Raw genomic sequence first — 27,634 nt, forward strand, 5'->3', positions numbered from 1 at the left:
ATTCAAATTGCATTTAACCTAGTTTAAAAGCTAATGTTTCAAATCTTATTCATATATTTAAATGACATATGTGTTGTCTTTATGTAATTAAACCCATAAGTTTTATGAGATTTCAAGCAACACTTGCTAGATTTTTGTTCTATTTTAATATATAAATTCAGAGGATTCTTTTAAAAATTTTGACAAAAATGTCATTTCAATATGAAAATCTTTAAAATACTTTCAAAAATTTTGTTAGAGCCTCTTTTATGCAGGAGTATAAATGGACTGAGATTTTGACAAAATCATTATATTTCAATTCAAAAGAAAAATCCTAAGGGTTTAGAAAATAAATAGTTGATCCTACGAGCACACATTAGGGTCCAAAATGAGAGATACAAATGCTTCCGCATTGTTATGTCAAAGCTACGTCTAAATTTGGGCAGAACATCCGCTAATTGAACTCAGAAAGTCAATTATGAACCGTCAACACTCCTTTAAGAAATAAAAGACCGTAGTTGGATAGAGAAAAGTGATGCATGAATTTCTAAAAGACCGAACCAGGAAATCGATGAGAGTTTGGGTTGAAAATGCTTAGGTTGGAGAGAGAGAGAGAAAAAAAAGTAGATAAAAGGATAAACAATTATAAAGAGAGATGTAAGGTGTAGTGAGAGAAACATAAGGGTAGAGGCTATTTATAGCCCTCAGAGGAGGTGTCGCTCCCTTGTGAGGCCCATACCCCCTGGATGTCAGGGTAGGGAGAGGGGGTGTTAGGAGGGGTCGCTCGCCATCTTTCATATGGGACCCACCTCCAAAAGCATCAAATTCATGGTTTTCAAAGATTTTATTATTATTTTTATTAATTCTATAAATCACATTTTTTTTACCAAAATAACCTTAGTTTGATTTCATATTACTATACTACCTCTTGGATAGCAAAATTACATTTTTACTCCTTTGTGGTTTAGGAGTTTACTTGAATATGCCACTGGGTGGCAAATTATTATTTTAGCTCAATAATTTTTATTAATTTATTAAAAATACTTTTAATATAAAAATTATTTTTTATCCATTTATGAATTATGAATTTAAGTTATTAAGATGATAAATTATTTGCCTTTGATAATTTAATTATTTATTAATATATTTTTGAAAGATAGTCTCAGATAAAAATATATAGATTCACTGAAAAATAGATATCTAAGCATATATATAAAGTCATAAACCGTGCTGCATATGCCCAAACCGATCCTTAATTTTACATTTGCGAAGGGCTGCGTCGAAACTTCTCACCTGAAACGGAAACGCACAGTCGAAGTCCGCACAAAATGGGCGGGTAGAGAGAGAGAGAGAGAGAGAGAAGCAAAGAAGAGTGCATCTTTAATTTTCTTTAAAAAAAAAACCCTAATTCCCTGTTCTTCTTCGCCGAGCGGTTTCTGTCTCTTCCCCTCCACCGATTCCTCATATCGCTTCCCTCTGATCGATTCCTCCCTCGAACAATCCCATCTCCGTCGAATCCGCTCGTTTAAATGCTCCATCGAGGGCTCAAATCGATCGTCTACCACGGCGATGCTCGTTTAGGCGAGGCCGACGTCTTCCCTCAAAACCCTATTCTCCAACCCTCTTCCCTCGCAGAGATTCACGTCACTGGTCTCTCTCCTCCCGGCGAGAGATGCCACCCTCTGGCCATCCTCCAGACCATCTCCGCCTCTGGTCTCTCCTTCAAACTCGAATCCAAATCTCCTCCCGTTGATTTATTCCGTCTCCACGCCGCTTGCTTCCATGAGCGCAAGGTAGTCGCTTTCTCGGAGTAGAATCCAGTGAATTCTCGTTTCTTTCTGACTGCTAATCATGTTTTTCTTTGTTTTCGTTTCCAGACTGCCGTGGTCATGCTCGGGGACGAAGAGGTGCATTTGGTGGCAATGCCGAGTAGGAGGGAGATGTTCTTGTGCTTCTGGGCTTTTACCGTGACTAAGGGCCTCTACAACTCTTGTTTGGGGCTGCTCAACCTCAGATGCTTGGGTATCGTCTTCGACCTCGACGAGACGTTGATCGTCGCCAACACAATGAAGTCGTTCGAGGACAGGATCGACGTTCTGCAGCGGAAGCTCAGTTGCGAGAACGAGCCTCAGCGTGTTGCCGGAATGTCCGCGGAGATCAAAAGGTATATCGAGGATAGGGCGATCCTGAAACAGTATACCGAGAGTGATCATGCAATTGACAACGGGAAGTTGATCAAGGTTCATCCTGAGGAGGTTCCTCCACTTTCAGACAAGCACGACCGCGTCTTTCGTCCGATTATAAGATTGCCAGAGCGAAACATCATCCTCACTCGCATCAATCCCGAGGTGACGCTACTCTTCCATAGTTTTTCTTCTTCTTTGTTTTCACGCTTAAGGTGGTTAGAATGAGTATTCGATTGCTCCCTTTTCTCCAGGAAAAGTAGCTTTAGTAGGGAAATTGCATTTTACTCTACAATGCACATTTTCAACTTACACTACATTAATTTATGGATAAGTTGGCGCATCTAAACAACAGCCCCTTGAGAAAAACTGAGATATCCTAGTTTTATGGATAAGTGTGGCCAATCAGTCCCTTACAGTTACTGAATTGAGTTTCTTCTATTAATGTTACTTTCTGTCCTGCCATTATACGGATTTTCATTGGTTTCAGGTTCGTGATACTAGTGTGCTTGTTCGATTACGTCCTGCGTGGGATGAACTTAGGAGTTATCTGACTGCTCAGAAAGGACGCAAACGTTTCGAGGTGTATGTGTGCACCATGTCCGAAAGAGACTATGCTCTTGAGATGTGGAGGCTTCTTGACCCGGAAGCACATTTGATAAGTTCAAAGCAGCTATTGGATCGTGTCGTGTGTGTAAAATCAGGTTAGCAGTTAAAATGTTTGATGTCAATCTATTCTATAGTTTTGTCATGGTCACATGGTTGGAACAAACTTGGTGTTGCAAACTGAATGTTACAGAACCCCTGACGAGCTAATGGTAGGATGCATAGTACAGGTGATGGGATTTTCATGGTATTTGCCTTTCTGGACTCTGGACTGGGCTGGTAAAAATGAAGTAAACTTAGTATCAAACTCGTGGCGGTCAAAGGATCAGGTGATCTTCCAACCTCCAAAATCCAGATCACGAAGATCATAACTCCATTAACTACTTTCCTTCTGAGTTGAAAAATTGTCCTATCAATTCTCTACCTTGGCTTATGTTCCACTCTCATGTTCTTCATATTCGTCTTCCTTTTATTTCCTTATGGTTCACAACTCTCCTCTCTCTCTCTCTCTCCATGAGCTTATATTCATGGCAATTTAAGTTGTCGCAAATCCATAACATTCCTTCAATTATTTCATGAATAAACAACTCGCTAGAGTAGAAATCTTTGAACATTGTCCAAGCCCCAAAACCCACAAAGTAAGGTGAACAACAAAGAAGTACTAAAGTAAATGAGTCAGGTTTTTTGCCAATTCCAGAAGATCCAGTCCATGAGATTTATATCCCTGGCTGTTTTATATTTATTGGTTGTGAATGGATGTCTAGGTGAAAGTTTCTTTTTCTTAGTATTTTTTTTTAGTTTTTTTTTGTTATACCCTAGTACTTCAAAGTTTGTCGACCCCCACCTTCTTGTGGCAATATTTAGAGTCTGAAATATCCATTATTTCTGTGTTACTGAATCTAAGTTGGTGCTATGTGATGCTTTATACCAGAGAACAAAGTTGCTTGGATAATCTTTCCATGTTTTACTTGAGTTGTTCTTCAGGCATTTTCTGTTCTTTAGATATTAAGTTCTGTTTGACTATTAGTCCAAATCTGTGGATTCTTTCATTGTTGTCATTAGTTATTCATCCATCATCACCTTGTATGGTTATTATGAAAATGAAGACTTCGAAACATCTTTATGTTCCGGACAAGTATGTTACTTGTTTTTTTTTTTCTATGACAATGTGTTTTCTTTTGGGGTTGTTTACACATACTAGGTGCAAGGAAGTCATTGGTTAATGTCTTCCAGGATGGCATTTTCCATCCAAAGATGGCAATGGTAATTGATGATCGGTTGAAGGTTTGGGATGATAAGGATCAACCTCGAGTTCATGTTGTTCCTGCGTTTGCTCCATATTATGCTCCTCAGGCAGAGGTATAGACATGATTTATTTGAATTCTCAATATAAAGTGTAATGTCATTTTCCATTACTGATGAATTTGTATTCTGCTCTACAGACAGCCAATGCTGTTCCAGTTTTATGTGTTGCAAGAAATGTAGCTTGTAATGTAAGAGGGGGCTTCTTCAAGTAAGTCCACCAGCAATATATATTCTATACTGTTATTATATGCTGATTGTTTTATTTGCTTATTTGGACACATTTTTCTACTTCATCATTCTCCTTTTCTTTTTTCTTCGTCTATTTATCACAGGGAATTTGATGAAAATCTTTTAAGAAGGGTTTGTGAGATATATTATGAAGATTCGGTGTCAGACCTGCCATCTGCACCTGATGTGAGCAACTATTTGATGACGGAGGTAACCATAGGCAATTTTTTATTTTTGTTTTTCAAGGGACATTTGGTTTCCTTTTGGTTTTCTCCAGATTTAAATAATTTCTACCATGTTGGTTTTGAATGAGAACTCAGGACTCTAGTATGGTAACTATTGGCAATTTGCCTGTGTCTGAAGGCATGAATGACGCTGAAGTTGAAAGGAGAATTAGTAGATTGGTAGGTCATAATCAAGGATGCTCTTTTTTTTTTTATCACATTTTTATCTGGACAAATTATTGGAATAAAAACGATTTGTTCAGCTGTACTTGGGTCTTAATAAGGATTCTGTCTTTTGATTGTTGGCATTCTCTATTGGTTTCAGGATCATAAATTGAGCTCTGAAGCTACGATATCAGGACAGAGTAAGAAGTGTTATTGTTAAGTACTTGCATAATCTCTTCTCATTTTATATTCTTTGTTTTTCCTCTTTGTACCCTCCTTCAGGGCCAACATTTCCTGGCACATTTGGAAGAGATGAGCGAGGGTTTGTTCTGGATCCCGATACAAGAAGACGACTCCTTATTCTTCAACATGGGCATGATGCTCGCTCTCAGAAGCCAGTTGATTCTTCTACCACATCAGTGCCTACTGCAGAACTACTGGAACCAGATGGACAAGCCCATGGGGGCTGGCTGGTCATAGAGGATGACAAGAACTCAGGACAGCTACAGGGGCAGGTGTCAGCATTAGCCCTAGAATCCAATGCCTTGGAATCTGGCAAGCAGCATGCTTCCTTTTCTCATGGCATTGAGACTTCCATTTCATCTGAAAGACCTCAAATATCTCAAGCAAAACTAGGAGAGGTCTGCAGCTCATGAGTTTGTTTTAGGCTGCTTATCATATTTATTGCTAGCTATCAATATGTTATACACTAAAGTCCTGCCAATTAAATCTGACTCATCTGCAGGGACTTCTTGGAGATGATTGGCCACACCAAAATCATGTACAGTCAATCTATTCTTCCGCCTTAGGTACTTGCTTTATCTGCATAGCTCCTGATGAATTTCACTTGGTTCACTTTTCCAGTCACTTCTCTGTTTTACCACACACAGTCTTTGGTTGCTACATTGTTCTCAATTTAGGGTTTGCAAGGACAAATCCTGTTCAATTTTGTTGATAATCATTCAAATACAGGTTCTAACTTCAGAAAATTTAAATTTAGAGAAGTAACATGGAGTGTGTCTATGGTCATCTATGCCCCAGATAGATCAGATGGCTTGCTGGTAATAAATAGCATTCCTTGATGCTGCCAGATAGCTGTCTGGTTTAGTCATTATTTTGTATGATTTGTATAACTTTTCTTGTGGTGCTTTTGTGATTTATCAATCAAGTCGGGTCCAGTTCGTCTGCATGTCCTCTAAGCTATGTCACATAAGTGTGTGTGCGAAGGGTGTGACACAGCAGTTTCAATAAACTTGGGTGCATATATATATATGTTTACTACCCTCATGGGTAAGGAACCCCTTAGTGAAAAAAATGTAATATTTTTATTCTTTTCAGTTTTTTTGCACATCTGACCCTCCAGATGCGATCTACATATTAATTTTAGTAGAGATCGGCCTTTAGGTCATGTTTTTCTAATGTATATGTCAGATTTTATGAGCGTTGAAAAATCAATGGCCTACAGTGTACCAATTTTCAAACCTCAAAAAAAAAAACATATTTTCATGTTGAAAAAACTATGATCCAAGGTTGATTCCTACTATTTTGAATATGTTGAACACATCCATGAGGCTAGATTTGGTCAAAATAACCTCCCCCTATGAGTTCCAACTAGGGTGTTCCTTACCCATGAGTGTAGCAAATGCTATCCCTGTATATATATATATATATATATATATATATATATGTGTGTGTGTGTGTGTGTGTGTGTGTGTGTGTGTGTGTGTGTAAGTATAGATATTTATGTATATAATATGGATAAAACTGGACTTGGTTGGGTTAACTGAGTCTAGTTTCAGACAGAAATGGATCCCGATGCGGTTGACTGCACCCAACACTGCAGAAGCCATGTCCAAGTGTCACATTTGTGTGGGTGCGGGTGCGACATGGGTGCATTGCACTTTTAGAAGTGTCTGTATTACATAGCCTATAGGTTATGCTGTCAAAGTGCATGCTTCTGACCCTTGCTGTGGATCTAGATGACTTTGTAATAATTTCTTTAAGGCAGGCAGGAAAAAGAGGAGGAACAAGTGCAGATCATGGTTTACGATCATGATTGAACTGTCAAGTTTTCAAGAAGAAAGAAGAAAAGGAACAAGTGGTGAAATGAAAGGATAACTTTATATGTATTAACCTTCTATGTAATGCTGCATGCCCATAAAAAGTGCATCCACTTATGTCTGAAATCAGATTTTATGAAGGTTAAAATTTTACATTTATAAAATCAGACTGTTTCTCTTGTTGAGGCTTTGGACAGACCTCAAATTTCAACAATGGGAAAAGGCTGCTGTCTTATGATTCTAAAATTTCCCTTTTCACACTGAAATGTGGAAGTGGAACACACTAAACTTCCAAATTTCTTTTTCCTTTTTGACATGTTATGAAATTTATCTTCAATAGGACTAAAACAGCCTTACGTTTATTGTCTATTTTCCCATTATATCTATTCTAAAATTTCAGTGGTGTTCCTTTGTTCCTAATTACCAGAAGTTTAGGACCATCCTTGTATATTTTCAAACCTTTAGTAGTTTCTGAAATGAAGTGAGGATCTTCCACAAAAGTACTTAGATCCGCAAGAGAGAGTGTCTAGAGAGACACTTGAACATAACCCTTAAAAAAGGGTATAATAAAAAAAGAATTAGAAAATAATCTTTATTGAAAAATGATAAAATGCTTAAGAAGCATTAAGTTACAATTACAAGAGGGGATGCACCCCTTTATATACAAGTGAGAAAAGGAGAGCTCTTAAGGAGCTCTCCTTGTAACCATTGGACTAGTCCAACGGTTAGAAATGTAACCGTTGGACTAGTCCAACGGTTACCTTACTAGTTAAGTTCCGAGTGGAACTTAACTAGAAAGAGTTGTCTAGTTCTATTAGAACTAGACATTAAAAAACTAAAAAGAAAAAATAGAAAAATACAGAAAAAATAAAAGATAAAATTACATATATATAATAATAATAATATAAATATCATTATATATATATTTACATTTTAACACTCCCCCTCAAACTTACGGTACAATGAGCGAAAGTTTGTCTAAGAGGAAATGAAATCTGGGAGCAATGAGAGGCTTTGTAAAGAACTCTGCTAACTGATATTCTGAAGTAACATATGGCAGATCAATTGTCTCATGTAGATATTCCTCTCTGACGTAGTGATAATCCATTTCAACGTGTTTGGTGCGTTCGTGGAATGTTCTGTTGCTTGCAATGTAGATCACACTCTTGTTGTCACAACACATTCGTGAAGCTTTTGTTGTTTCAGCCCTCATGTCGGCAAGCAGACGTCAGAACCAAACTACTTTCATGGTCGTGGTTGTCATGGCCCTGTATTCAGCCTCGGTAGATGAGAGAGAGACCTTCTGCTTTTTGCACCTCTACGAGATTAAAGATTCACCTAAGAAGACACAAAAACTAGTGGTTGAGTGTTTGTTATTAGGATCACCTCACCAATCAGCATCAATATATGCAATTAAATCAAAGGAGAAAGAGGAAGATAAGAAAAGTCCTTGTGAAAGAGAGTATTGGATGTATCTGATAATACGCATGACTGCTCCCATGTGAACAGAGGTGGGAGCATGTTGAAACTGGCTTGCTGTGTGAACATGTGCTATGTCTGGTCTGATAATGGATAGATAGCAAAGTCCCTCGACAAGCTGTCTGTAAGTGGTAAGGTCTTCAAGAAGTTCTCCATCATCAATCTTCATTTTAACATTGACAACTTCTTGAGTGTCTACTTTCTTATCATCTGTAATTTCAGACCTGAAAACAATGTCAAAAGCAAATTTAATCTGAGATAATAAATATTTCCTAGGAGGATAGGCGACTTCAATGCCTAAAAAGTATCTCAATAAACCTAAATCAGTTATTTCAAAGTGAGACTTAAGAAGTGTTTTGATGTTTTCAACTCCCTGTTTATCGTTTCCGGTGATGATCATATCATCCACATATAAAAGAAGCACAATAATTCTTGCATCAGAATTCTTAATAAATAAAGCAGTGTCAGTCAAACAGAATTAAAAACCAATATCAAGCATAACACTACTAAGCCTATCATACCAAGCTTTTGGTGCTTGTTTAAGGTCATAAAGAACTTTTTCTAAGCGAAGAGTTTTATCCTTATGAATACTAAGACCTGGAAGGGCTTCCATGTACCCTTCTTCAACTAGGTTTTTATTTAGAAATGTATTTTTGACATCCATATGAAATATGAACTATTTCTTGGTGAAAGCTAAGGCAATTAAGGTTCTGACTATTGTCATACGAGAAACATGGACAAAGGTTTTTTCATAATCAATGCCATATTCTTGGGCATATAACCTTTGGCCACTAATCGGGCTTTATATCTTTCAAGAGTGCCATCACTCATCGACATCTTATAGTTTTTTTGTTTAGAGGAAGGTCTTGAATAATCCATGTAGAAGCTTTTTCAAGTGCATCTAACTCAACTTTCATGGCTTCTATCCATTTGCCATCATTTCTGGCGTGAAAGTACGAAGATGGTTCCTCATATGAGTGAATTAATGCAATGACTGCCCTATATGTAGGTGAGAAGGATTCGTATGACATAAATTTTCTCGAAAGCCTCGAGACTCGGGATGACCTTCTGGTTGGAATGTCAGAATATCTTTTAAGTGCACATGGAAGATTAGACTCTCTTCGTCTGGAATATTGTATACTAGTGTCTCTATGGACTTCTTCATTGTCAACATTATGATCAAGATCAATAATACCTTGATCATTATCAAAGTTATAGTCAAGATCATATTCATCAGATTTTGATGTCAGATCTAACAAAAAGGAGTACTACTAACTTCCTTTGGTTTTTTAAAATCAAAGAAGCTCTCTTTTTCTAAAAATGAGACATTTCTTGATAGATATAATCTATCATTCTTGAAGTCAAAACACCTATAACCTTTTTGATTTTCTGCATATCCTAAAAAGTCACAGAGAATCACACGAGGAAAAAGTTTATCATTTTTGTCCGTAAATATAAAACACTTGCATCCAAATACTCCCAGTGTAGAGTAATCTGGAGAAAGGTTCACAAGTTTTTCGTTTGGAGTTATATTTTGTAAAGAAGAGAATGACATTCGATTAATCAGATAGGTGGTAGTTAAGGCAGCTTCTGCCCAAAAATCTTTTGGGACTTGATTTGCTATTAATAAAGTCCTAGTGGTTTCCATAATATGACGATGTTTACGTTCTGCCAGCCTATTTTGTTGAGGTGTGTGTGAGCAAGATCTTTGATGTGTGATGCCATGTAAGTTAAGGTAATTTTTAAAATTTGTGGACAGAATTTCTCCTCCTGAATCTGTGCGAAAAATGAAAATATCATTTTTAAACTTATTTTTAACCATATTATGAAATGTCTGAAAGTATGAAAATACTTCAGACTTATGTTTAAGAAAATAATTCCAAGTATGTCTGAAAAAATCATCGACAAAGATAACATAATAGGCCAATCCACCTTTAGAAATTATTGGTGCAGGATCCCAAACATCCGAGTGTACTAATTCAAGTGGTCTTGAAGAAACAAAAGTTCTGTTTTGAAATGATAATCTTTTCATTTTGCCAAGAATACAATCTTTACAAGTAAATTTTTCAGAATTACAAAATTTTCCTAGATTTGGAAAATGTTGGATTTTGGCTATATGTGGATGACCAAGTCTTTTGTGCCACAACTTCAACTCGATTTTCTGAATATTATAACAAAAAACATTCTTCGGCATTTCCAAAAAATCTATGTAATAAAGTCCTCCTTCTCTATTACCTTCCCCAATCATCTTTCCTGACTGACGATCCTGTACCTAGCAACCATGAGAAGAAAATGAAATATTACAACCATGGTCAGATATTTGAGAAACGGATAAGAGATTTAAATTTAATTTGGGAATATATCTAATTTCTGAGATAAAAAATTTCTCAATTTTATGGATTTTTTCAAAATTTTCTATTCTTTCTATTTCTAGAGAAGTTCTATCAGTTGTAAGTACTTTTGACACACTTGTTTTATTTTTAACACATTCAGATAAACTTTCATCATTTGGAGTCATATGGAATGAAGCACCAGAGTAAAAAAGCCAAGGAAAGTTATCTGGATCAGAAAAAGATGAAGCAACTGCCTCAGTCGAAACTTCAGATGAAGAAGAAACTCCTTTGATGAGTGGTTGAAGAATTTTCATTAGCTGGGCCATAGAAACCGGTGCATATTGATCTTTGGGTTCCGATCCAGCAATCACAACTCTTTTTTCTCTGAGTTCTTTAAGTTTGGGACACTGAGGCCTGTTGTGTCTTGGTTCATGACAATGATGGCAAATAACCCTTTTCTTGTCATAGTCATCTCTTTGTCGGTTAAAGTGAGGTGGTCTGTACGAACGTACATGATTACTCGGTCTAGATACTGCTAGAACTGAATCACCTTCGGATTTTGGAGTATTCTTCTTGATTCTGTTTTCCTCCATAGTCAGTTCTTATATAGTATCAACAATAGAGGGAAAAGCGCCAATTTAGTTGACTCGAATTCCGGTCTTAGACCGTTTACAAATTGGTAAAAATGCTCCATATCAGGTTGCCTTTGACGGAGCTCAATGTCCTCGAGACAATGCCATTTTGGCTCCAAAAGGACCAATTCTCCCCAAAGTTCGAACAATTCATTGTAATACTCTCGTATGGTTTTGTCACTTTGGATCATAGTCCTAACTTTTTCTTGAAGATTGCACACATGTGCAATATCTTTGAGGGAATACATATTTTTGAGGTATTCTCAAGCTTTATCGGCATGCTCAAACTTAGCAAGCCTAGAGCATTTTTTGATGTCAACGCTATTGATTAGCCATGACATGATTTTTGCATGCCCTATCCGCCATTCTTTCCAACTCTTTTCATAGTTGGCCAAAGCTTTGCTTTTCTCTCCTTCTGTTAGGAGAACCTCTTTATCACCTTTCATTTTGGTGAGGACTAGTTTAGGTTTCGAATCGAAACCATCTACTATTCTCCAAATCCCCTTTCCCCATATGTGGTGCTTCATTATCGAAGCCCACATTACATAATTTGTGTCATTTAGTTTCATGGGTATGATGGTAATTTTATCATGATCATTCATCTCATACAAGGGTGATAAAGAGAGAGAAAGACAAAAAATAAGACAAAGAGAAGAAAATGGAGAGTAAGAGAAAGCAAACTCAATATTTTGTTGCAACGAATCTTCCTTTCTTCAAAAAGGAACTTTAGGAGCCTCAACCAAGGTGATGAAACACCTTTGCAATCTTAACACGAAAAACGAGGCAAAAAATCTTCACGATATAGGATTAACCTTGCTTTGATACCATGAAATGAAGTGAGGATATTCCACAAAAGTACTTAGATCTTCAAGAGAGAGTGTCTAGAGAGACACTTGAACATAACCCCTAAAAAAGGGTATAATAAAAAAAGAAATGAAAAATAATCTTTATTGAAAAATGATAAAATGCTTAAGAAGCATTAAGTTACATTTACAAGAGGGGATGCACCCCTTTATATACAAGTGAGAAAAGGAGAGCTCTCCTTATAATCCAACGGTTAGAAATGTAACTGTTGGACTAGTCCAACGGTTACCTTACGAGTTAAGTTTCAAGTGGAACTTAACTAAATAGAGTTGTCTAGGTCTATTAAAACTAGACACTAAAAAACTACAAAGAAAAAGTAGAAAAATACAAAAAAATAAAAGATAAAATTACATATATATTTATATATAATAATAATATGAATATCATTATTATATATATATATTTTACATTTTAACGGTTTCCATGAAGTCTGAAAGTTCCTTAAACTGGATAATGTATTTATGCACATGGAGATGGTGGAGGTCGCTAGCGTGGTGGTTCACGAGAAATAGTAGAATGTTTGAGGACAAAAAGTCTTACTCTCTTGCTATCTACTGTTGTATCCAAGCTTCCACTATACTTTGCAGAGTCTGTGGAAGGGAGAAGATATCTCCTGGATTTGTGCCACACAAATTTGGCTGACTCTTAACATCGACCCAAACCAGCTGTATTTGGTTCATTTACCGCACTTCTTTGCTGTGCCACTTCTCATTGCTTGATTTACTTTTGCATTAATAAATTTCTCGGATTTTCCTCCAAAAATAAAAGATACTGCCAACAAATCTATCATATTCGATCCAAGTATGATGTTTTTCGAGTCTGCAAAGTGTTTTTCTTCAGCACACCAGAAAGTCTGAGAATTGTTTTAAATACTCTTAACATTTGAAAAGATCCAAAAAATTGGAATGCTATATTTTTTTTACAGATTCTGATTTTTGTGTATGGAAGGCTCAATGGGGAGGTGTTATATATATATATTTTTGAACAACCCTTGCTTTCTTTAAACTTCAGTTTGGTTTCCAATTTCTGGTTTTGTGCATAGTTGACTCCGATTTGCACTTGGCTTTGGGATTATTTTGGCTCAAAATGCAAGATGTAGAAATCCAGTTGGTAGTCCTATTGGAGATTGTAAATCTGGTTTCTAATGTAGAACATATGACCTTAGGGCGTGAACCCGAGTTTGGCTTAAGGGCAATGTTGGGATGTGATGCAGATCTCAGTTATATTTTCTTGCTAAATTTTGCTTGTTCTGTTATATGTGATGCTGTGTATGCTCGGGCTGTTTCAGCTGTGTATTCCTTGTAGCATTTCCATGATATCTACTTTATATTTTAATAAGGAGGTTTAATCTCTAGTTTTGTCAAGTCTCTGCCTTTGTTCCTTGTGTTGTCAATTGCTGCCTCTTCCTTGTGGCCTTGGAGGCATTTCTTGTTCTATTTTTTTTTCTCCGATTGTTGATTGTATTAAGTGTGCCTGCATGTGTTCATGTGCACGATGTTTATTTGATTAGTTTTTGCACTGGTGCTCTAGATTTTTTGTAGATTATTTATTTAAATGAGTTTTTCTCTTATTGAAAGACGATAAGCTGCCTTCACCACAAACAAACACCAATAACAACGAGCCTCGTGTGGCAGCTGGACTAGTCTCGGAACAATCACCTTCTGTGTCGGTTGGAGTTTTAAGAGAAATTGGACTAAGGTGTGGCTTGCAGGTATTTATTTGAAAGCATGACCATTTTAATGCTTGTGTGCTGCTTCATTGGCCGTCAAATATGTGGTTCTTTTCTTCCTTTCACAATACGATTTTGCTTTGTTTCAGATTGAGTTCAAATCAGCCTCTATTACTAATAAGGAGCTCCAGTTTTCTGTTGAGGTCAGTGTATAGGATTATCCAACTACATGCATTCATTGTGTTTCCAATTTCAATTATTCACTGCTTCCTGCTTTCAAAATTTAGAATTAATCCTTTTTATAAATTTTTTAATAATTCTTAGGAAACACATTCTGAAATTAACAAATTTCTGGTCTCTTTTGTCCATTTAGTCTCTATATTGTCTTCTTCCTCAATTACTGCTCTTCCAGAATGTGGAGCCTTTCTGAATGCATCCATGTAGGTCTAGTTGTGTTTATGCATTTGAATGATTGTGGTACATATGTTTAAACCTACTGTCCAACACTATTAGTTTCTTTTATTATTTCCTTACTCAAGTTCACTCATTCAGGTTTTGTTTACTGGAGAAAAGATTGGTGAAGGAACAGGTGGAACAAAGCAAGAAGCTGAACACCAAGCTGCTGAAAATGCCCTTCAAAATTTGGCAAGTAAGATATGATTTTTTGCCTTACCAATTCTATGGCTTCCTTGGAAGAAAGTTCTTCCTTTTGAACTATGAGTTCAATTGAATGTGATGGCACCATGTTACCCACTTTGTTTTGGACTTCTGTTGTATTCTAATTGGTTGCTTTTCTGACATAACAAAAAATTGAAATGATATCTAGGTGCTGTTTGGTGTTGTATGCAGTCATAATTTCCATTTTTATTGTCAGTGCAGAAAAATATGTTGCACATATTTCTAATGATAATGGAGCAGTTGATGGCGAATCAAATAAGCTTTTCATTCTAAATGAAGGTGGATCTTTATTGGACATACATGGATCTTCTAGAGCAGAGAAAGTGGCTGGAGAAGAACCTTTATCCAATACAAGTACAGTGGACCAGTTGGAAGCAGTAGACGAATCTAAAAGAATATCCAATGTCATATCTACTCTTAAAGAATTAGTAAGAAACTCAGAGTTATTTACTAATGCTATGATTTTCATTCGCTTTTCAAATGTAGTTTAAAAGATCTAATTTTTATTCATGTATTCATCAGTTGCAAGAGATTTTTTCTTGCAGTGCATGATGGAACCTGTTATTAATGATATGCCTCCCCCTTCCATCATACTGAATAAAGGAGAATTTTATGCTCAGGTAAGATATATCTAATGTCAGCATTAAGCTTTTCTGACCTTTTTTATGCTTCATAAATCTAGCTTCCTTCCAAGTCTTAATATACAACAGCTACGTGATTTGATACCATTATGATTCTTTTTCGTCTTGAAATGAACTTCTAGCTACTTAGAGAAGATTTTGTGGAATGATCTGAATGTCATCTTTCTTTTTCTCTCATCTATTCCCATCTTACAGGTTGAGGTGGCAGGTCGGATTCTTGGGACAGGAAGAGATTCAAACAGAGAACGTGCTCAGCTGAAGGTTATTCATTTCTTTACTTATATTTTGCTGCATTGACTGTGTGCATCTTCCCTTGTGTTTTGCTGCATTGACTGTATGTGCATTTTACATTTAGAATAATTTCTGCAACCTTGAGGATTTGCTAAGATATGTCTGAATTTTAAATAGTTTGGCCGGGGATAGAGCTGTGCACTGCAAGTAGATGTAGCTAAAATTTGCAACATAAATAATGAACTTTGCGAAGAACAAGCTTCCTTTTGACTTGTAATTCTGAAATTTCGTGGGTAACAACCTTTTGAACAAAAATGCATAGCAAGCGGCATATATAAATTATTGCATGCAAAAGCAGAATCAGATGTCAAGAGTAAGAATGTGATGTTTGTTGCTAATCTCTGATAAGAGCTATATGCACCTATTGTTTTGGCCATATGTGTTGAGAATACCGTATGTAATGGTATGTTCTATGTAGCACATCAACCAAACCATACTTTTGACACTATTTGCTTTCAGTCATACTGCAACCTAATTGATTGTAGTCCAACCAAGCACAAGTTCCCTTGATCAAAGCCCAAATATGAGGGGTCATAAACAAGGACCATCACCTCTTCAAATTAGTTGTGCAATAGCCCACCATCTGCAGGGCTCTGTACATAAAGGTAGGGCTGCCATCAAGGTCCACCCAAACCCATCCAAATAACAAGCAGTCAGGTTCAGGCTTGAATTTCGGTTGTTGGGCCAGGGAATTGGAGTCCCAAACCTTAGTGATATAATTTTAGGGTGTTTGGAATATATTTTTTATAAAAATAAAAAATACATAAGTAGACACTTGGGTCAGCTGCGTCGGATCGGTTATCCAGTAAATTCTTAGCTCAAACCCAACCCACATGTTACTCGGATTGGGTTTGGGTCAACCCAAATATTATTTGGGTTGGTTTTTTCTGCACATACCCAAAAATCCATATTCAGGCTGGGCGAGTACCCAACACAAACGTGACCAAATTGACAACCCTATATAGACCCATGGGGATATTGGGGAGCTAACAAAACCATTAAATGCATCTTTAGTAATCTATATATTAAGTGGAACACGTATGTGGCTGGATTGCACAGCTCATTCTTTTTGCGAACCATGTTTACCAGCTCCTATTATATCCTTAGACACTTGCTTTTTGAAGCTACCTCTAAAGCCTGCTTCCCAAGTTACGAGAGGCCAAATCCAAAAACATGAGAATTGTGATTTCCATATGCTTCAATCACCCCATCGAATAAATGGGGGATGTTCTTCCAAACTTGAGAAAATCTGATTCCTATAGAGATGCAATTTATTTGCCTATTTTAAATTTCATAGATAAAAGTGGTCTTGTATAATTAATACACAAAAGCCATTTTCATTTGTATAAGCTTAAAGGCCTTTTAGGTAATTCATTTAGAACGTGTAGTCCGAAATATTAGTCATATTATGTACTCATATGAATGATAGTTTCCATAGTAGGAAAACTAAATACAATCTTTGTCTTTGTAGGCTCTATGAATATTTTTTAGATCAAGAAGTTAGTTGGTTATGGCTATTTGTATATGTGATGACTATTGTATTATTATCTTGATTCTTTTTGCTTATAAATGTAAAACTTTCTTATTTGTTTCCTAAACTCTTCTTATATTCTTCTTCCTTCCCACACTTCTTTCCTCTAATTCCTTTGTCCTCCTTTTTATTCTTCTTTTCTCTCTGGCTATCTTCTTGCAAACGATAGACAACCAATGCATGGTCTAGTACAATGGCAGAACTGAGTTTTTCCCCTGTGGAGAATTAGCAAGTCATTAATGACTTGCTTGTATCTCTGGCCATTGACGTAGTTGTGCTTAATACAATACATTGTGGTAAAACCAACACATTGGAGTATTGAGAATCATGATAATTGATAATCAAGAAATATTGGCTAGTTTTATTGGTATGAAAATCATATGATAATGCCAAAGTGCTGCCAGAGATTTAGCTTTGGTTCTTTAATGTGAAGGTATCCGAAGTCAACACATTAATGTGTAATATAATACACAAACACTACCAGAAAATCGAAAACCATAATGTGAGATAATGGGTCAAAACGATATAATATTTGATATAATGATCATCATTTGTCTCCTGATCTAGACAGATATTAGAAATATAGCCCCTTATGGAAGGTTCCCTAGCCTATTGTTCTCTCCAAATTTTCATCATATTTGCATCACGGCAAGCCTTCAAGGAATATGATCCTTACAGTCTTTCCCTTCTCTAGGTACTACAGTCTTGCTTTTATCAACTAGATGGAAATGATCTTGCCTCATTTTTGACATATGTTTGCTGTTGATCATCTTAGTCACATTATCATATCCCAATCCCAATTAACCTTGCTATTGACTTAAAGGAGTTTTTATGGAATTCTTTGGTCAATATCTTAATGCTTTAATTTGCTACTTACTCTTCAGGATTTTAACAATCTTAGGGTTCTATGGAGCATTCTATAGGACATAGTTGTATTTTTCATGAGGGCCATTGCTCAACGTGATTGTAGTGTTTCGGGCTGTCAACATGGTAGCATGGGTTTAGGTCCTAAGAGCAGCCACATCTTGAAGCAGAAGGTGGGAGAAAAAACGGAAAAAGCAGAAGATTTGGGCTGTCTCCAATACGCCCCTCATATCCTTTGCTAAGTATGGGATTGCATCGGTATGACTTTTTTATGTTTGTATTTCTAATATTGCCTTGGGAGATGTAAGACAACAGTGTTGAAGCTTTACATCTCTCTCTCTCTCTCAAACACATACACAAAATATGTTTATGCTTTCATTTCATGATGTTCAAAACTGCTTAGGTTGCCATTATTTATTGCCCTGGTATTTTGCTTTTGATATTAATATTTTCCTCTAAAATGACACAGCAATTTGCAAGTATGCGTTTCAATCTACTTAAGTTTTTTTTGGTGAGATTCTTGTCTTTAAAATTTTACTTGCACTTGTTTTTGGAGTTCAAATGATATGCATACATTTATCTCTTGAAAACTTTGGTGCTATAAGGTTGACACTTGGTGTGGTGCTGTGTTGGCTCAACCAGAAAGTGAGAGCAACAAAGAGTTCATGTGTGGAAATGCATATATGTTAAGATGGATATGTAGAGTCATGAGAAAAGATGAGATTAAAATAAATATATCAAAAAACATTTAAGAGTACTGCTAATAAGAGGAGGAAAAAAAAAGAAAATGTTGATTGAGTTGTTTTGACATGTGACACCAACATAAAGAAGGTTGACACAATGAAAGTGGAAGGAATTAAGAAAAGCGGAAAACCATTTAAGACTTGGAAGGAGACAATGAGAGGTGATATGGAAGCTTGTAAATGACCGAAGTTGTAGCTCTAGATAGGAAGTAGTGGAAAAACATGAATTGTAAAGCTGATCCCATGTGGTTGGCATATTCTTGACGATGAAGATGAAGATGAAGATGAAGATGAAGATGAAGATGAAGATGAAGATGAAGATGAAGATGAAGATGAAGATGAAGATGGAGATGGAGATGAAGATGAAGATGAAGATGAAGATGAAGATGAAGATGAAGATGAAGATGAAGATGAAGATGAAGATGAAGACTATTTTTATTCATGATTCACATCTCCTTTTGGATCTAGTGTTATATTTACTTTATACGTAGATGTTGGGGCTACTATGATTGGCACAGGTTCAATAAATAGGAATCTACAGTGGTCTATGTTATAGGTCATGTCAGAAGGATGCTGTATGGAAAGTCTGGATAGTGTGAAAATTAGGACAAAAGGGACATGCATGCATACATGCTTATGTACATACATACAACAGAAAACATATATACTCATATGACTTTGTTAGACTCTAAATTTCTAGTTGCAGGTTTATATTTTGAAGTCAAGACCCAAGATCATTATAAAGGCATGCCAAGTCATGAAGAACAATTTATAGTAAAAAGGCCGCGTCGGGTGTGGTATCTTCTCACCCTAGACACATCGCTGAAGATTATGTCCCTGTGACATTATATGGGAACTTTAATGTTGCACATTCATTCCGTGACATGAGCATCTTTTTGATGGCGGTTTTGTTTTTTCCTGGAGGAGCATACCTGTAATTTCTAGTCAAAACCCCTAGTTGAAACTCAACACTACCAATCTTGACGCACCTGATGCAGCTTATGACTTGAATTTGTTCATTTTAATTGTCCTTAAAATGGTCATAGTTCTGCTTAGGTTTTTCTATTGTAAAGAAACCAGTTAGTGATATGATTATAAATTTTGTTCCAAATGCATCTGTTTACATCTGAAGTGGCATTTATGCAGGCTGCTGAAGAGGCAATTAGTAGCTTGAGATCTTCAAGTAGTCAGCAAGTCCAAAAGCGATCAAACTCACCAAGGTGATAATTAACATCAATCTTTTCTTTTTGTTATTTTGAGAACTTGCTTTTACCAATCGTAGAGGCTATTAGATATGATATGGATCATACTGATTTGTGGTTGGAAATAATCCACTTATTGTGAATTTATTGATTGTTTATATAGTTGCATGTTTGTTTGCTAGTGCTTAAATAGTTGGTTTAGATATGTAAAATCTATTTAGGATTACTTTTTTTTTTATTAGCTATTGTAGGATTTCTTCCATTTACAACACATTATATTACACTAGTCATCGCTCAAATCCTTCCTGTGTGATCTATCTCATGCATCTTGGTTATTGGTTGAATGCTTTATACACACACTCCTATTAGTTTTTGTAGACATGTGGCCTTTCAGAAAATCTGAGTAGGCACATTCCTAACTGCAGAGCATGTAGTTTTAAAGCTTATGGGTTCAAGACTTCATCACTTTTTTTATTTTTGAATCTCATCTGGTCCCATGCACATAAGGTGATTGCAGGCCCATGTCTCTGTCCATTCATCGGCCTCAAGTTGATGGCCTTGGGAAGCTTTTCTGTTGGATATTGTTTGGTGACTGTTTCTTCTCTAACTCTATGAGCCTGTTGCCTAGAATGGATAGTTTAGTGTTATAGAAGCAACTGCTTTTAATGTTTAGGCAGTGTCTTGTGATCTTATACCATTTTGTGCGATTTATTCACTCATAAAATTCCCTCCATGAGCTCTCCCATGAGTAATTATCGAGTCACTGTTAAACAGATGTTAATGTGAGATCTTTTATGTACTTTTTTCCCTAAGATGGTGGATTTTCCTATATTCCCGATCCATCCTTCATCCTTTCAAGTACAAATGCTGTATATTTCAAGATTCTGAATCCATTTTTGACACCTGATCACTAGCTCCACAATATGACAATGTCCACTTGTTAGGAATGATAAGTTGCTCGTGCATTACTGTTCTTACTTTTGTTCATACTGTTCACTTTCTTTCCTTGATACTACCAGCTCTCAATAACAAAATGAATTGGCAATGATTACTTTTTGTCATTTTGTAAAAGTAATGTCATATCTGGTGCTAGTTAATCTCAACTGTCATCAAACTATCAATATTGTATTGGCAATGATTACAAAGAATTCTAGAAAAGACTTCATTGAGTCCTGGAAGCTTTGTCTGCTAGATAGACTAAACCTCCAGTGAAGTTCACTCTTAGTTAAAGAACTTCTCATTGGTTCCCGATCATGCTCTTGTAAACCAGCTGTCAGCTGTGTATAATCCATGGTTTGACTGTACATTTCACCCTGAAAACGTCACAGGTCCATGGTTTTGCATACTGAGTTTTAGCCTTAACATTACCAAATGTAGATAAATTTGTCGTTAGTTGTTTTTCCCTTTGAAATACTCAAAATAGGGTATTATCTCTCTTTGGGATAATCGAAGTAAAAGGTTAACTGAGATACCTGTGCACCCACTGGCTTCATCCTTGTCGTTTCTGTATTTGTCTCTTGAATTTGGGTCTGTGATTAATCAAGTGGAAACAAAATGAAATAATCTGTAATCTTGAGCTGACTGGATGCATGTTTTGGTGCTAGGGCATCTTGATTGTATGCACATTCCTTTCCTGGAAAGGGCCAGCATTAATTTTTTTGAGGTGTTGGTCTTGCCTCAGAACCTTGATCCACCATTGAAAAAAATAGATTGATCGATCTTGATGATTAGTGGGGAAGGGATGCAAAGGTTCTCCAGTAAGAAAGGTTGATGATAATCAGTGTCACAAATATGGTTCTCTGGAAGTTATTGTTGAGGAAGACCTCACAGTAATTTTAAAATAATTTTGTACCAGATTATCAGGAAAATCTCAGTAAATTTAGATATAAAATTAGATTTAGAGGGAGGAAATAAGAGGGATACACCAATAAAGATTTAAATAATGAGCGACTTGAAAGACTATATCGTGCTTATGTTTTAGCTTTAAATAGGAAGGAATGGACACGTATGGTACATTAGGTTGACCCTGTGTATTGGTAGGCTCCACATCCACCTTTTCATCCAATATGAACTTGTAATATGGTTGGTTACATGAGCATATGCAGACACCTACAACAAGATTGTCTATAATTGTGTACGAGAGAGAGGGAAAGAGGGTGTACTGCTCGCTTTCTATTTCTCCAGCATTTTTCTGTTTGTTACCATGTTTTTGTACTTTGCATTAAAACATTTTGTTTGAAAGAACACATATTTCAATGAATTGGCAAAAGATTTTACCTTACAGTTTCAAATAGGGGACGAGATGTCGCCTTAAAGCCAATATAAAGAAAACAAGTAGAACGCACAAGCTACAATTGGTGCTTCATCCAATCTGCTGGGAACTGATCCAATTGAGATCAGCCCCAAGCCATTTTAGCTTACATCTTTGGTGAAGTTCCCATTGAATCATACCCAGAAGAGTCGCTCTCTGTGTATGCCAATCCTCAAAGGTTCTTTTGTTCCTCTCCAACCATGTTGTTCTCCAAGCAATCATGAGCCAACACCTTCTTATAAAGGCCCATTTCGAGCCTTTAACCTGAAATTCCTGTGCAATAAGCATCTTCCTGAAGGAGTGAATGTTAACATCCAACAAACCAAAGTCCCACCATGTGATCCTTCTGAGTTCTCTGATAAACGAACAGTCATGGAATAGATGCTCTGTTGTTTCCTCATTTTCTGCACGCATCCTTTCTACTTGCCAAATGAAAGCCTTCTCGATTTCAAGAATAAATGTGACTTGACCTTGCCTTGCAAAACCAGCCATGCGAAAGTGGAACCCTGTGGGGGAAGTCCCTCACTCCAAAGCACACCCTTAATGAGATGGGACACAACATCTGGGCGTAGGGATCTATAGCATGATTTAACGGTGAATGCCCATACTTTGAAAAGTTCCATGATAACCGGTCCTCATGATCCCTAAAGCTAACCCACGAGAGAAACAAAACCAGCAACTCACTCTCTTCCATTGCTGTGGCCGAAGGTTGCCTTCTAAATGTTATGTTCCAACCTTCATTTCCTATCCAAGACTTAGCCACCGATCAAATTCAGAGTTTTCGTGAAACATGAAAAAAGTGCGGAATGATATCAGAGTTGCATTTAAATTGTTAAAAGCTGAACAGAGTTTGGTGTGTTTGGATACATGGGATCCCATCATTACTTGTTGGGAGGACTGAAATTAGGCCCTTCCAAAAACCGGATCCATTTTTCCAACGTGAATCTTGTACCCATTGCCATGGCCATCCTCTAAGACTGTATTCTCTTAGGTAATCTGCTGCCATGCTGACCTCCGTACAGATCACCCACCACTATTTTATAAGGCCTGGTTAACCCGTTGTAAATCTGGAATACCCAGTCCCCCAATTTCCTTGGGAGTACCATTGAATGCCAATTTATCAAACTACGAGTATTACTTTCCTTCCTTCCATAAAGAAATTTCTTAAACAATTTTAGCAATCTTTTTGTTGCTTTCCTTGGCGTCATGAACATATTCATAATATGTTGCGCAACCGTTGCTAACACGTGCTTTATCAGGGTGACTCTACCAGTAAATGAAAAGTGTTTGGCGGACCACAGATCAAGCTGACAGTTCACCCTATCCTCAACCTCAGACCAGTTATGATCTCTCGACACTCCCCAGCGTAATGGGATGCCCAAATATTTGATAGGCATACGACCCCTACCACATTAAAAAATACAGGTGGCCCAGTCCCCTAAACTCCCAGATTCATCATTGAAAATAATTACCTTTTTTTCCCGTTCATTTGTAGACCTGCTATTTCTTAGAAGCATCTCAAGATAAGCCAAAGAAAGCGAAAGTTCTCTTCTGAAGCCTCTCCAAAGATAATGATGTCATCTGCAAAAATCAAGTGAGAAAAATTTGGGATACCAGTTTGCTTAATCCCCTTAAAAAAACCTTGTTCCCTCGCTACATCTAAGAGGCTCGTGAATACCTGCATAGCCAAAATAAAGATGAGAGATGAGAGAGGGTCACCTTGCCTGTGGGCTAAAAAAATTGTCCTTTTTTGCCATTTATATTCACTGACATTGAAGTTGATGAGAGAATTGTCTCTAGTGTAGTCTCCTTCCTGGTAAGAAAGCACATTGAAAGACCGAAACTAACGATGGAAGTACCTTCTTGAACCTGTTACATAGAGCCTTGGTTATGAACTTGAAGGTGATATTTAACAATGAGATGGGTCTAAACTTCGAGATGTCACTCCTTCCCTGATCCTTGGTTATAAGAATAAGTGAGGATTGATCCCATCTTCGTGGCAATTGCCCATTGCAATGAAACTCCCCCAAAACCTGAAGCAGGTCCCCCTTACGTGAATCCCAAATGGATTGAAAGAACTCAATCGTAAATCCGTCTGGCCCCAGTGATTTGCCTGACGGCAGTTCCCAAACCACTGTCTTAATTTCGTCCAATGAAAAAGTTCCTTCCAACTCCAATGATATCATTTTCTCAAAAGGCCAACATGTCACCTTGTTCCAAAATCTGATCTTTCAAGACACTTGAAAAGATATGGACAATGCAAAGTATCTAAAGCCTTTCTCAAATCAATTTTTAACAGGAAGGATTTTTCTTCGAAACATGAATTTGATGTAGGGCTTCATGCGCAATTAGGACACAGTCATGTAGTCTCCTTCCTGGTAAGAAAGCACATTGAAAGGCTGAAACTAACGATGGAAGTACCTTCTTGAACCTGTTACATAGAGCCTTGGTTATTAACTTGAAGGTGATATTTAACAATGAGATGGGTCTAAACATTGAGATGTCACTACTTCCCGGATCCTTGGGTATAAGAATAAGTTAGGATTGACCCCATCTTCGTGGCCATCACCCATTGCAATGAAACTCCCCAAAAACCTTAAGCAGGTCCCCCTTACATGAATCCCAAATCGATTGAAAGAAGTCAATCGTAAATCCATCTGGCCCCAGTGATTTGCCTAACGGCAGTTCCCAAACCACTGTCTTAATTTCGTCCAATGAAAAAGTTCCTTCCAACTCCATGGATATCGTTTTCTCAATCCGAGGAAAGGCCAACATGTCCATGTCCAGATCCTCAAAGTTCTCATGTGAGAATAGCGAATGGAAGAACAGGGTTGCCTTATCTATGATGCCGTCACCCTGGTATAAATGACCATCAATATTCAATGCCTCAAGGTTATTCATTCTTCTCCTTGAAGAGGCATACACATGAAAATATTTAGTGTTGGTATCCCCATGCGTTAGCCAATGGACTTTGGCCCTCTGTTTCCATCTTTCCTCCTCCCTTAATCTCCATTCCACTGTTATTTATTAGATAGCTTTGTTGTGCTTTAAGTTGGGCCGCCCTACCCACATCCAATTCAATGGCCATTTTCTCTTGCACCTGTGTCAGCTCCTCTTCTCACCCTTTTATTCTATGGAATTTAGCCTGCCCCTGGCCCTTTGTCCACTGTATAAGATTCCTTCTGGTTAAATCTAGTTTCCGTGTGACCCTTACTGCCGCATATTTGATTCCTGCTCTGCTGCCCACCATGCCTTGATCTTTTCTAAAATTTCATCATTTCTTAGCCACCAATTTTCAAACTTGAAAGAATCCCTGTTGACACCAAGAATTGGTCCAGCTTGCGTAAAATATGAAGTTCTCGCTTATTTGACCAAGTGTATTTCCCCCCTCCACCATATGTACTTCCACAAGATCCCAGTCATGCAGAAATTTTGCAAATTGTCAGTAGTTACCTTTGTGAAGAAGTACCCCCTCCAACAACCCAAGCCAAGCTTGAAGGACTGTAAAGAAGTTCGCTGCTAGGCCAAATGTCCTTCTTGATGTCTAGGTTAATGGATGGTAGTTTTGTTTCGGTAATTGCGACGATGTCAAGTTTTTCTTGCTTGATGTAATTATCAAGGAAGTCCTGTTTCACCTTGCTGCCCAAGCCCCTCAAATTCCACATTGGGATCCTCATCTGCAAATGTGTTGAAAAAACCCTTCAAATAGGACCCTAAACCACCGTAGGTCCTTGGCTTTGCAGAGTTAAAATTCTCTCTGCTTCATTTCATTTAAGATTTTCTTTCTCGTCTTGGCTCCCAAACCCAGCTTGATGACGCCCAGGGCTTCGGTGAGGGTCATCTCATCAGTGATGTCCTGCTCTGTAACGCTGGAAACTGACCCAACAGCATTGTTGGGATCCCTAATTGGACCCAGATCCATCCACAAATCTGATCTGTAAGGTATTGGCCTCTTCAGATGGAGGTGGTCCAATACTGACTGGTAGAGACTTGCATCGATTCTCTCAAAGAAGTGGCAAAGACTATGGTTGCATTAAAACATTTTGCCTCCTTTTTTGCATGTGGCCCTAAACTTCTGCTCATCTTCTTAGGGTGCCTCTTTCTGTTTCCACTAAGCGATCAAAGGAGGAAAGTTCACAAGGTGTACCAGGGAACACACCATCCACACGATTTTATAATGGGAGACCGGTGTCTTGATGATCGGCATTAGCAGGATTCCGTACAACTCATTTTTTGGCTCATTTTTTGGCGAGATGATCGGAGGGCCACATCCAATTGTACAGCTATACGATAGCATTGTTGGTAGCCACTGAGAAGTTTGGTGGCACCTGTATTTGTGTCTTTTGCCCCAGATGTTTCTGAGCAGGAATAGGAGTAATTCATATTCGTGCCAGGTCTGTTTTCTTTTCTTTTCTTCTCCTGTTTTTATCATATCCTTTTTGCTGTTCCCTTGCTGCGGTTTTCCAACTTATTTTTACTCCACAGGCAGCAATGGATTTTGATCAAGGCAAGTGAGCGACCGTACCATAGTTAAAGCCTTTACGCTTGGGGAAGTATAAGCTTGCTGGTGTACGCACTCCCATTTCCGAGCAATCATACGAATAAGATCTAAGCAGGAGGCATCTGGTGTAATATTTGATTGTGATATCATTGCAAATTTTCACTGTTTTGGGCTTGTCTTGGGTCTTTCTTCACATTGGACTGCAATTGCCGTTCTTAACGTCTCTATTCTTTCTCCTTGGTGGTTATTCGCTGCCACCAACAATTTTTTGGTTCCTCTGTACTACTATATCAGGGATTGATAAATTTCTGTCGCCTCAGAAAAGGGAAAAAATGGAAATCGAGCCTGTCTAACAATGCTTACTGTTCTGAAGATCCAATTATGAGCAGTGCGGCGATGAAAGTTTTTCTTAGCACCGATGCATAGCACATCTATATAGGATTAGGGCTGGGAAATGAGACAAGCCACTTGGGCTTGGCTTGTAAAGGGCTCATTTGAACTCGTGAAATAGGCTCGGCAAGACTAATGCAATTCACCAGTCATCATTGGCTTGGCTTAGCTCGTATAGCCTTGTTAACTAGTAATAAATATATTTTACGTATAATTTGTGAGAGTGCAGATGGTTGAAGTGTTTGGCTTGCTAAGTTTAAATCCTATTATTTACGTTTTTTAAACAGTGAATCTATTTTATAAAGGATATGGGTTGAGCTTCACTCAGTAGGCTGAGTCCAAATTTTATTATTTTTAATTTTGAAAATTGTTTTTTAATGAGCCAGGTCAAGCTTGGCTTGTTTGACTCTAGCTTGCCATGAGCTCGTGCTCAGCTCTGCTTGGCACAAGAACAAGGTGAGCTTGAACACTCGCTTTGGCTCATTTACCAGCCCTATATAGGACAGCAATGTTTATGACCCTGTAACATATTACGTCTATTTGCATAATTCTCTACTAAGGGTGAAAACCGCTAAGCTGATGTCTTTGTCAAGACCCTGGATGGGGTGCTTTGTCATAGATGCAACTTTGGTTCCCTTGGCCACCAAGGGGGCTACGCTTGTCTGGTAGGAGCAGCTAGTGCACGTTGTCACCTTGTGTTGGGAAGTTGCAAGTTTGAATCCCAATTGGGTATCATCGTATAACTGGTAGGAGTC

The 27,634-nt window shown here is 37.5% G+C and overlaps 1 protein-coding gene across 4 annotated transcripts; it reads left to right on the plus strand.

The window, feature by feature from the left end:
* Window positions 1–1,274: 1,274 nt before the first annotated feature.
* LOC149828124 (RNA polymerase II C-terminal domain phosphatase-like 2) lies at window positions 1,275–26,861 on the plus strand. 4 transcript variants are annotated; one of them, XM_090017397.1, is made up of 19 exons: window positions 1,275–1,772; window positions 1,857–2,327; window positions 2,653–2,866; window positions 3,970–4,127; window positions 4,211–4,281; window positions 4,406–4,511; window positions 4,622–4,705; window positions 4,851–4,890; window positions 4,973–5,331; window positions 5,436–5,499; window positions 13,636–13,769; window positions 13,877–13,930; window positions 14,280–14,376; window positions 14,607–14,833; window positions 14,951–15,025; window positions 15,242–15,307; window positions 19,622–19,695; window positions 26,080–26,382; window positions 26,474–26,861. In XM_090017397.1, exons 1-18 carry the CDS (start codon window positions 1,509–1,511, stop codon window positions 26,183–26,185), a joined length of 2,664 nt encoding a protein of 887 aa, XP_089873523.1. In that variant the 5' UTR covers window positions 1,275–1,508; the 3' UTR covers window positions 26,186–26,382; window positions 26,474–26,861. The 4 variants fall into 4 exon arrangements, with proteins under 4 accessions (XP_089873523.1, XP_089873525.1, XP_089873526.1 ...); XM_090017398.1 differs by having other exon boundaries at window positions 1,370–1,772; window positions 13,693–13,769; XM_090017399.1 differs by lacking the exons at window positions 19,622–19,695; window positions 26,080–26,382; window positions 26,474–26,861 and adding an exon at window positions 17,753–17,889.
* Window positions 26,862–27,634: the final 773 nt, after the last annotated feature.

The sequence above is a fragment of the Nuphar pumila genome, chromosome 9, assembly GCF_984573655.1.
Source record: "Nuphar pumila chromosome 9, dmNupPumi1.hap1.1, whole genome shotgun sequence".
NCBI lineage: Eukaryota > Viridiplantae > Streptophyta > Magnoliopsida > Nymphaeales > Nymphaeaceae > Nuphar > Nuphar pumila.